The sequence below is a fragment of the Arachis hypogaea genome, chromosome 2, assembly GCF_003086295.3.
Source record: "Arachis hypogaea cultivar Tifrunner chromosome 2, arahy.Tifrunner.gnm2.J5K5, whole genome shotgun sequence".
Classification (NCBI taxonomy): Eukaryota; Viridiplantae; Streptophyta; class Magnoliopsida; order Fabales; family Fabaceae; genus Arachis; species Arachis hypogaea.
The window spans coordinates 9,988,975-9,999,715 of record NC_092037.1 but is presented as its reverse complement, the minus strand read 5'-3'; the positions used below and the strand labels follow the sequence as shown (position 1 = coordinate 9,999,715).

General features: G+C 30.9%; 1 protein-coding gene and 1 non-coding gene across 3 annotated transcripts; both read left to right on the top strand.

Moving 5' to 3' along the window:
* Positions 1-206: 206 nt before the first annotated feature.
* Positions 207-367, top strand: LOC112763089 (U1 spliceosomal RNA). Its single transcript, XR_003182819.1, has one exon. It is a non-coding gene; the product is annotated as a U1 spliceosomal RNA (small nuclear RNA).
* Positions 368-6,005: 5,638 nt separating this feature from the next.
* On the top strand, positions 6,006-10,502 carry LOC112737003 (uncharacterized). Of its 2 annotated transcripts, XM_025786707.2 has the most exons (9): positions 6,018-6,306; positions 6,988-7,158; positions 7,356-7,449; positions 7,589-7,715; positions 8,031-8,144; positions 9,083-9,281; positions 9,371-9,416; positions 9,629-9,704; positions 9,988-10,502. In XM_025786707.2, the coding sequence occupies exons 3-9, from the start codon at positions 7,393-7,395 to the stop codon at positions 10,191-10,193; spliced, it is 825 nt and encodes a 274-aa protein (XP_025642492.1). In that variant the 5' UTR covers positions 6,018-6,306; positions 6,988-7,158; positions 7,356-7,392; the 3' UTR covers positions 10,194-10,502. The 2 variants fall into 2 exon arrangements, with proteins under 2 accessions (XP_025642483.1, XP_025642492.1); XM_025786698.2 differs by lacking the exon at positions 6,988-7,158 and having other exon boundaries at positions 6,006-6,306.
* The last annotated feature ends 239 nt before the right edge of the window (positions 10,503-10,741 follow it).

The window sequence follows — 10,741 nt, the reverse complement described above, 5'->3', positions numbered from 1 at the left end:
TATTACCTGTTGAATCATTTCAACTAGAGACAAATATCCAGCTTTCCAATGGCTTCATTGAATGAAACAACATTCAAGTCCTACATCAAAAGCACGAGGCAAGTGATGAGGCAAGATGCCTGGCATTGAAGTCCTACATCGGCGAAGATGTGTGTAAAAAGTCTGCAATAAGCTTATAAAATGGAAGGCACTACAACAATTTCAAAATACTTACCTGGATGGGGTCAATGGGTGATCATAAAGGCCCATGGCCTAGGTTGGTGACTTCCATTGCACCAAGGAAGGGTGCCAGTCTAAGGTCTACCCAAGTGGTGGAGCCTACATCATAATTTGTGGTAGTGGGGGCCTGCGTTCGCGCGGCCCCTGTCCAATGTTAGTCTAAACTTTATCCTACTGAAGGTGGTAGTTGTCTCGGTTAGGGTTAAAATATCTGTAATGTACTGCAATCAAACCCTTGTTTGTACCTTATGTAGTTGCATAGGTTGTACAAGATATTGTTGCTTTATTACCGGCCCACACACCTGACCCAAAAAAAGGGTGGTAATTAATTATAATATATCTGTATTTTTTTATGTTAAAGATTTATTAAAATGGTAATGTTAGAAATACAATATTTAATTCAATATTTGGTCAGAAATAATTAAACTTATTTGTTAAAAATAATTTGATATTTGTGTTAGTTCAATAACTTATTTACTAAAGACATAAAAGACAATTTAATTTGTGTTAGTTCAATATGAACAAAAATATTAGAAATTATTGAACTTAAAGAGTTTCGTATTGTATTTTATTATATCAAATTATATAATTATTTTAATAATAATTAATAAATATTAAATAAAATAATTTTAGACTATTTAAAATGGTTTTTTTAAATATTATTATTTAAATGATATTGTGTAAAAATGATTTTTTTTTCCCGGAATACACTTAAAATAATTCCATATATATTAATATAAGTGCCATATCTCTTAGCCTTAGGTCAATTATAGCATATAGAACCAAGTTGGTGCAGAGATAGAGATTCTATCTGCGTAACTTTTTTGCTGATACCTGGCAATATTCCAGTAAGAAAGGGAGCAATTTACAGGCGCGGGTGCCCGGACTTGGGGTGTATTATATAGGTATGGATAGCAAATGGGTCAAAATTTATGGGATTGAACTTGCCAAAAAATATTATTTTATTGATTTATATGAGAATGAAAATAATAATTGAAAATGTTTTAAGTTATATTTTAGATTATATTTTATGTTTGATTGATTATAAATTTAAAGATGTTTAATTATATATTTTGAACATTGTTTATTTTGTTTTGAATTATGTTAATTTTATTATTTTATTTTAAAAAATTTGGTTCATGATTATGTTTATTATATATTTATAATTATAAAGATTTTAATATTTGTGAATTTGAAAATTATAATATTTTTGTTTTAATAAATTATAAATTTATTGAAATAGTTGTGAAATTATATATATTGTTTAATATTTAATGGTTTATAAAAAAAAGATTTGGCTGGCTTGGCCCGCTAACCTGCAGCCCGCCGTTAGGTGAGGTGACGGAGGAATTTAGAATCGCCTCACTAGGCGGCAGCAGAGCGGGCCAGTCTGCCAAATGGCGGGTTTTTGGCGAGGCGGGACGGCTTTCCCGTTTATCACCCCTAATTATAAGAGTGACAACATGTACCCTATTCGTAGGTCTCCAATCCGACCCAAACCGATTTGCAGCGGGTAAGGTTATCGTGCGGGTCGGGTAAGGTGCGGGTTGAGCCTCAACCCTACCCGATTAACTCGCACCTTATATATGTATATGTTATATACTTATATAAAAATATGTTTCAAGTGAATGTTAAACTAAAGACCTCTCACTAAATGCAAAAAACTCTTAGTCACTAAAAGAAGATCATTAATATATATATATATATATATATATATATATATATATATATATATATATATATATATATTACATAAAAATCAATTATATTTTAAATTATCATCAAGTTATATAATAATATTGTACATTTTTAGTAATTTACAGATAGGGTCGAATACCCACAAATTAAAAACAGATAGAGTTAGAATTTGATATTCTCAATCTGTAAATACGATAGGATTGAGTTTATATAAAAATTTTAACTTATAAATTAGATTAGAGTTAAATCCAAATTCTATTCTAGCCTATTTATTATCACTCTTGGTGTATTAGTGATGGAGTTGCAGCCTGGTTTAAAATGGAGTTATTGTAGCTGGGCTCCATATTACGCAGGAACACTGAGGCAATGGGCTTGTGATGTTTGAAGCGATTTTCGTCGTCTCCCATAAAAGAAAGAAAAAGTATAGAGACATCAATTTTTGTGTTTTGTGGTCAGTATTTAATCATCAAATAAAAATTAAGTGATTTTTTATTATTGGATGTAATTTTATACCATTAAAAATATTATTAATGATCAATTGATGGTTACAAAATATAAAAATTGCTGACTCCTAACACTCTTCTAAAAAAATTAGAATTGATTTGGATAATTGATAAAGTTGATCTGAAGTTTTTTTGTCAAGAGAGTTATCTGTTCCTAAAAAAATAATTCAATAGGTGCACGGGAAAAATTCTTTTTCCCAAATATATGTTTAAGTCGTTAGCTGTAAATTGAATAATTCCTTAATTAAGTTGGTCTATAATGACACTAGTGGTGCGTACTACGTTAAGTATTCAATATTTATCACTTAATAATAATATATGAAAAGGGGTAAAAAAGAAGAAAATTTGTTGCACACGTGACAATTATTTTTTACAAAAAGATGAATAATGCAGACAAAGATGAAGTATACATTACAATAGTTGTAGGAGTATGAGTGTTATTTAATAGAAAAATATTTAGGAATATTCAGAATTTATTTTTTTAGGTTTTTTTAATTATTAACTCAATTTCTTTAATTTAATAATTTAATAATATAATTTTAATTTATACTTATAAATATTGATGATTAATTAATAACAAAAAATAATAAATATTTATGACCTTCTAGTATTTCTTTATTTAACCACTAGTAAAGCTAAGTGAAAAAAAATCGCTTGTAGAGCAATGGAATCACTAGTTGTAAATATTATCTTATATCATCTTGTTTTATCCATATATATTATTTGTCGCATGTATTATATATATATATATATATATATATATATATATATATATATAATGGTTAATATTGTTAATAATAATAATAACATTCTATTAATTTAATTATTAAATATATCTGAAAACTGACATATTTTTAATTGTTTATTTACTTATTTAACTATTTTTTATTGATCTTTAAATATTTCTAATAGTATTTTTGATATTTTAGTTTTCATACTGGTAGATACATTAAAATAACTAAAAAAGACGAACAAAGAATAATTCTATGACTATAAGGAGAGTCTATTTATGTAAAACTTATGTAGTGTGAATGACTCTTGGATTGAAATTAAGTTGAAAATTTTCTTCTTATTTTTTTTTTGTAATTAAGTGAAAGAAAAAAATTATTTAAATTTAATTTTTGTATAAATTTTATGAAATTAATTTATTTAATTGAGAATTTATTTCTTATCCATTGTTATTGTGGAGAATCAAAATTTAACATTTAGTATCATTTAAAGAATTATAAAAAATAAATAAATTTTCATCATAAACAAATAGAAGTAAATATTATTAGCAAAAAGGAAAAGAAAAGAAGCAAAATTTATTTAGATGTCTTTTAGGCCGTATTTAGAAGGAAAATTGAGCCTAATAAATAGAAACTAAAAAATTAAAATTAAATTAAATTTTTGTATTATGTTTGGTGTAAAGTGTAAATGATTGAGTTATGTTTTAATATCTTATTTGGTTTAAGATAAATATGGAGATAAAATAAGAATATTTACTAAAAAAACTATTAATTATTAAAAAAAATATTGTTAAAATTTTAGTATCCATTCTCATAAATTTTAGTCCTTTGTGTTTCTACTTTTTAGAGATACTGGAGAAGGATTGAAATTGTATTTCAAGATTGAAATTTTAGTTTTAGTATCTGGCCATTAAATACAATACTGAGTCCTAATATTCCAGTTTTAGTTGTACTTTATGCATGCAGCAACTTATTCGCCAACAACAAACTCTTAAATCCAATATGCGACTAAATAGTCATTGGCCTGCTGGGTTAAAGAATACCATGAAAAATCAAATAATAAAGTTGATGAAGATGAAACTTACCTCCTTTCCCTTTTGTAATTTTAACATAGATTTCATTATAATTTTATTGCTTTAATTTTAATATGAACTTTATTTTGTATTTTTTATTTGATTAAAAAAATTTATTGTAGATAAAGTTGGATAGAAAATTTTAGAGTGTAAGTACGATTAGAATTTATAGATAGAATAAAGTTGAATTGTAGAAATAATTTAAACACATGAATAGAACTAAAATTTAAAATAGAATCTAAGTCCTTTCCTACCTAATACGTTGCTAGTCCTAAAATTATTATTTAGAGCTTAATTTAGAATTGTAATTATTGTTAGTTATTTTTAGAAATTTATGGTACTGTTAACTAATTATGTAGATATTTATTTATGAAAATGTATTTAAAAAAGTCTAAAAGAAACTTTTAATCTCTGTTAAAAATATTTTTTGGTAAACCTCCACTAGAATTTTATATTACTATGACATTGTTATTAAACAAAAAAAGTGTTGAACAAAACTTTCAAAACTCTAGAATAAAAAATAAATAAAGTATTCAATTTTTTTGTTTGGTAATTTAGTATTCAAATTTTTACTTAAGATTACTCAAATGTGTTTTTTTGTTTGTTTTTCACTGGCCGAAGACTAAAATCCTAATAAAAACATAAGGACACAAATAGATTACACTTGCCTAACAAAACAAAAGTAAGCCTAATAGGCTAAACAAAGTAAATGGGCATCTCAACATGTAAACTACACTGTCCAAAAAATTTCACCGTGCGTCTGTTACCGTCACCATCACGGCGTCACCATTAGGCACTTCTTCGTACTTTTCTTGTCGCTTGACATCTCTGTTTGTTTTATCTTGTCTGTTAGTTGAAAATAGGGATGCACATAATTCGGTCTGATACGGTCCCAAACATTTTAGGAGTTAATTTAGTGTGATTTCATCGGGTTTAGAGCTAGGTAAGGGTCTCAAAAATAGACTCGATTATTATTTCGAATTGGGTCCAAAGCATAGTTCGGGTTACCCGAAGTCGGTCCAGTGGTCCGGTCATCATACACAATTAATATTTTGTGTTATTAGTGATGGATCATGACTATTCTTTTGTGGAATTTAAGTATTGTAAACCTTAATATTTTGTGTTACTAGTCATTATAAGACTATAAGTTAATGTTTTATGTTTAAAATGCATAAGACTTTAGACTAATGCATAATATTGTGTTATTTATATTGATTTAAATATTTGGTATTATTAGACAATATTAGTATTGATTGTGGTTATGCTTTAGTATTGAGTGTGGTTATGCTTTAATTTTGAAGAAGGGTTGGTTCTTTTTATATTTTTCTAAGTAAATTTTACCATGTTAAATAATAGTTGGAGTTTTGAAAATTTGGATATTTTTATATGCTAGCTTACAAGAAGGTATCAACGTAATGTAATGTTAACAGCCCGATTTTTATCCCGGTATAATTGTGACCCGAAAGTGTATTGGTTTCATCGAATTTAAGGCCGGATTCGGGTTTAATAAATAGACCCGGTGTATATTTCGGATCGGATCTGAATCACATCAAACCCAGCTTCACCCGACCCATGTGCACCCCTAGCTAAAAACATAATTATCAGGTCCGGCTCGACCTAGTCAGTTCGACCAAAAATTTTATTATTTAGCCGGACCGAACCACTTATTAAACCGTCCATATAACAAACCCGGCAAAATCTGGTTTGGCCCGACGGATTTTATGTGAACACATGACCCGGCCGGTTAATCCAACCCGGTGCGGGTCAGGTTTATTATTTATTTTTATTTTATTTTACTTTTTTTTTTTTTCTGAAACGGCCCCTTCCCCTTTGAATGAACCCTAAGCCACTAATCGAGACTCTGAGTGCAACCACGCCCCTCCCGGTAACCCCAGCCAGCCTCGTCTCTCTGCTCTCTCGAGCTTGGCGTCGGCAGCCCCTCAACCTCACCTCGTCACTCTCTCGTCTCTCCCCTCACCTCGTCGCTCTCTCGGTGTCTCACCGTGCCCCTGCGTTCGCTTCGTCGGAACCAGTGAAGCAGCATCTTCTCCCTCGGGTGGTGGTGGTGGTCGTCTTCTCAACCAGGTGAGCTCCAGTTTTCGACCCTCTTCTTTCTCTAGTTCAATGTTGATTTCAGTGAATCTGGTGGTTGTTGAATGTGATTGTTGCTGTTTTATTTAGTTTTTAGAGTTGTTATTGCTGTTCTTTCTCTGGTTCAATGTTAATTTCGGTGAACCTGAGCAAATTTTAGAGTTGTTGCTGTTAACCTGAGCAAGTTTATGTGATGTGTTGGTGACTACTTCATTGTCTACTTTATAGGATAGTAAGTAATGAAACACATTTTCCGCCTTGTCTTAGGGACTAGTCACCTGAGCCTTGTTACCATGTTCCACCTCAGCATCAGTGTAATGGGAACCCCAAAGAACATTTTGCTACTTCTTTCCCACATGTTTGAATGCAAGGATTATTACCGTAGAGTGAAGCTGGTTGATGGTGTAGTTCATTAATTCTTAATTTCTTATCTAGGTTGTAGTTTCATTTTCTTTTCTTCTTTTGTAATATTGTAGGTGTATATTCATTTACCTTTTTTTTGGTATTTCAATTGAGAATTGTACATTTTATATATTTTAATTTTTATGTTTGGTTTAAGAATTATAAACCATTAAACCAATAATGTCTCTTAAGGTTAAAGTTAAGCTATGATATCTAGTTAATTTTGTGATTATTATTTTATCTAAATTTTAAGACATTATTTTAATTTTTTAGTTATGACCGGGTTAACCGGGTGAATCAGTGATCCACTGGTTGAACCAGTGATCCACTGGTTGAACCAGTGATCCGGTGACCCGGTCATATGACCGGGTTGATTACCGGTTCGGTTCTGATGGAACCTTCTCTCTTAGTCGGTCATTGCCTTTCGTTGTTACTTCATGGCAGGTAGATCTTCTCCTTTTCTCCATTTTATAGTATTTATTTATTTGTGTATTCTAGCATGAGTTTTGCGCTGTTCATTCTTGTGATTACTGGTTCTGAAATTTCTGATTTCATATTCTAGTTACTTTTGGTGTCTTTGTTACAATGTTCATCACCTTTGTGATGTTATATTATATCTTATCTTCTGTTAATGGCTTCAGGTGCAAGTTTTCAGGCCCAATTTGAATTCCTATCACTATGAATATTGATTTTTTCAAGCGTGACATTGATGAACTAATTGGTGAATTCACTCAGGTATTGTTAAAATATTTGACCTGTGTTTACTTCCTGTGTTGGTTTTGTTTGTAAGTTCAAGGTGCTTGCAAATTGCAATCTTTAGGGTTTTTTTTTAATTATATATTGTTAGCCATAATTTTTACTCTGGAATTCGCAGAATGAGTCAACTACTTTGGCTGATATGAAGAGAGTATGGCTTTCTAAGAAGTTCTCCTACATTTATGAATCTAGTCCTGCTAGCAACCTTGCCTTCTTCATGCAATCTCTGTATGCTCAATGTATAGGTAAGTGTTTAGATTCCATGGTAACTGTTTTAAACAGAAATACAAGCTTGTTTGTTAAATTTGGAATTTTCAATCAATGTTGTTGGTGATTTGTGTTTTTAATGGTTTTATTTTGTGCCAAGACCTGATAGAAATTCCACAAGTAGAAGTCACAAATGTAAAATGGAAGAGATGCAAACTTAAACTAAAGTTTATATATCTATGAAAATCCCAATACTGTGTGATGATTATCACATTTTCAAGTGTAGAAAATTTCACTTTATTAGCTTTATGTCTTTATTTTAGTATACAAACTCTCTTTATGTTCCTATGCAGGTTACATGTGTGGTACTGCTTCTTTATCACAAAGATTGGGCGGCCTTTATTGCCTCTACTGTCTTTATGAGACTCAACCATTTAAACCTCCTTTCAAAGTCTATCTATCCCTTGGTATGTTAATTTCTAAGCTTAAATGATTATGATTAATGGATCTAATGTTATTTGATGCATTTTGAATCGTCAAAGACTTGGTATTTGTAGAACACGTTTAATATTTTCAATGATCTATTTGTGAATTGTACAATTCAAATTCCTGCCTTGTAGCTTCTTCTATACTTATCAAATTCTATTTTTTTATTAATGTAGTGAATTAGTGATTGAGAAAAGTTGATTTATCCAGAACTGCTTGATTGTGATTTTGTATTTATGCAATTGAGTTTAATGAGCTAAACTCGTTTTTGCAATTTTGCGTGTGTGTGATTTCGTAGGATTACAATTTGTCATTTAGTACTCATAATCATAATGTCATATAATACAGAATATTACACATGCTTTTGTTCTGGCATCTTGTGTACTTCCTCAAAAGGGAAAATTTTTGCATAATGCAGAACTTAGCTATTCAATATAGGGCATTCATGCTTTTGTGGAGTTATGGTTTAAAGATAGATCAAAACTTTTTTTCATTTTTTATCATCATCACCTATATCATGGCCAATAACATGTTTGATTTGTGCTGATGAATTTTAGTGAGGTGTTATATGAAGTTGTCAACCTCTTCACTGTCTTTTTATTCTTTTGCACCATACTTGCATCATATAATCCATGTAAGTGAGCCCCTCTTGTGGGAACAGGCTCTACTGTTGTTTTATGTTGTTAACAGAATAGGCTCATGCATATGTCTTTTCTTATATGTTTTTTATCAGTGTTTATCTAATAAAGCACGAGCGTCATCAAATTGATCTATTACTGAAAACAGCCCCTTTTAATTTTTATTTGTTGTGTATTGTGCAACTTGGTGCTTCACACCTTTCTTAACCCCTCATTTTTTCTATTAATAATTGTTGACATTTAAAAAAAAAAAACATGCTTAAGTGTGTCCATGTACACAGGAGAGGTAAAGAAACTCAGAACCCTTGTGGTGGATGCAAAAGCAAACGATATTAAAGTGGTACCAACTTTGGTAAAAAGAATGTTGGGTAGAAACATGTTCCTTTTTGGTGCTGTTGACTTAACGGAGGATTCCGTCAGAGAGACAGTTAACGAACTACAACAATTGCAGAATGCTCGTATCAAACTTGCATATGAAAAGTAAACAAACCATATTACACTGATACTAAATTCATGATAGTGTGGCGATATAGCAACTCACTGTGTTGATGTTTTCCCATTCCTGACAGATTATTTCATAGCACACCAATTGACAACTATGTTCACATGGACCTTGTAAGTATCTAGGTGCTTTGTGACTCGCAAAAATTATCCAATGTCCTTCCTGTTTTACGATTAGATCAAATAGATCAAATAGTTATCCGCAAATTGTATAACATGCTTTTTGTACTAACTAATTCCTCCAGCTTGAGTTGAGGCTTTGAGCGCAAGTAAAAGCATTCGAAAGTATTTAAAAGTTAACTTCCTTTTGACTTTTGACTTGCCAGGGCATGGAAGTTGACCTTGGAAAGCTGCAGAAAATGTCATCCGAATATGCCCAGGCCAAGAATGTAGCCATTGCAGGTATTTCTCCCTTTTCTTTCTGCATCATTGTATAGGTTGAAGGTTTTGAAAGTCCAGTGTTCATTTTTTTCTTGACATCCTATCAGAGGAAAAGGCCTACAACCCAACCCAGGCCAGTGTATAATATAACTTGTATTAAGAAGAAAACATGGCTATTTCATTCTTAACCATTTTTTCCTTCTGTTTCTACATTCTCTTTGGCATGGTGATTTTTGTAACTTGTGTTATATTTATGTGATTTTGAATTTTTCTTTTTTCCTTCTGGTTTCTTCCCCTGATGAAGAAGCAAGTAATGTTTTAGATGTTACAAACATAAAGCACCTATCAGAAGATAAGGAACTGATAGGAGATGTTGTGAAAAAGATCACTGACGACTGGAACGAACAGAAAGAAAATTTTTATAAACAAACTGGATGCGGAGAGGATGAAATGGATGACCAGGAGCTGCAACAACTACTTCTGGACGACAACGAGGATAATGAAGATTGAACTATTGAAGGCAAACATTTGAGCTGGAGTTCCTGAATAATATGTGGAATTCATGGTTTACAGGGGAATTATGGCCTTATAGGCCCTTTTGTTTTTTCTTCCCATCTAATCCACTTTGGTATAACGATATGTTCTGTTCTTCCCTTGTTGCCTTGTTAGCTACTTATTGGAGGCAGAAGCTAAGCTGCAAAGGCACAGGAAAAGTTCACCATAATGTACATATATGTGTAAATATTAGCATGAGGATATGTCAAAATTTCTCAACTTTGATAGCCAAAAAGGAAAATATGAAGTGTGTTTACCTTTAAATATTTCAGTTAAAAAAAAAAGACATAAATATTTCAGTAAATTCAGATCACAAGTTCTTTTTACCGACTGGATCTAATGGTTAATATTTAATAAAACATTGTACTTTTGTCGCTTAAACTTGATCATCACCATAGTGCTTGGTGTTGCAGGTAAAATTATTTTTAAAAAATTAAAATTGTAGAAACTTATAAAATGACAAGGGGTTTTAACCGAGTTTGTTGTCAAAGCCAAATTAGAAA

What these genes read in the sequence shown, in the direction of transcription:
- LOC112737003 (XM_025786698.2), top strand. Translation starts at nt 7,393, where the DNA reads ATGAATATTGATTTTTTCAAGCGTGACATTGATGAACTAATTGGTGAA. An exon ending in TCTGTATGCTCAATGTATAG is followed by an intron (nt 7,716 to 8,030) that starts GTAAGTGTTTAG and finishes GTTCCTATGCAG; the next exon opens with GTTACATGTGTGGTACTGCT. An exon ending in CAAAGTCTATCTATCCCTTG is followed by an intron (nt 8,145 to 9,082) that starts GTATGTTAATTT and finishes CCATGTACACAG; the next exon opens with GAGAGGTAAAGAAACTCAGA.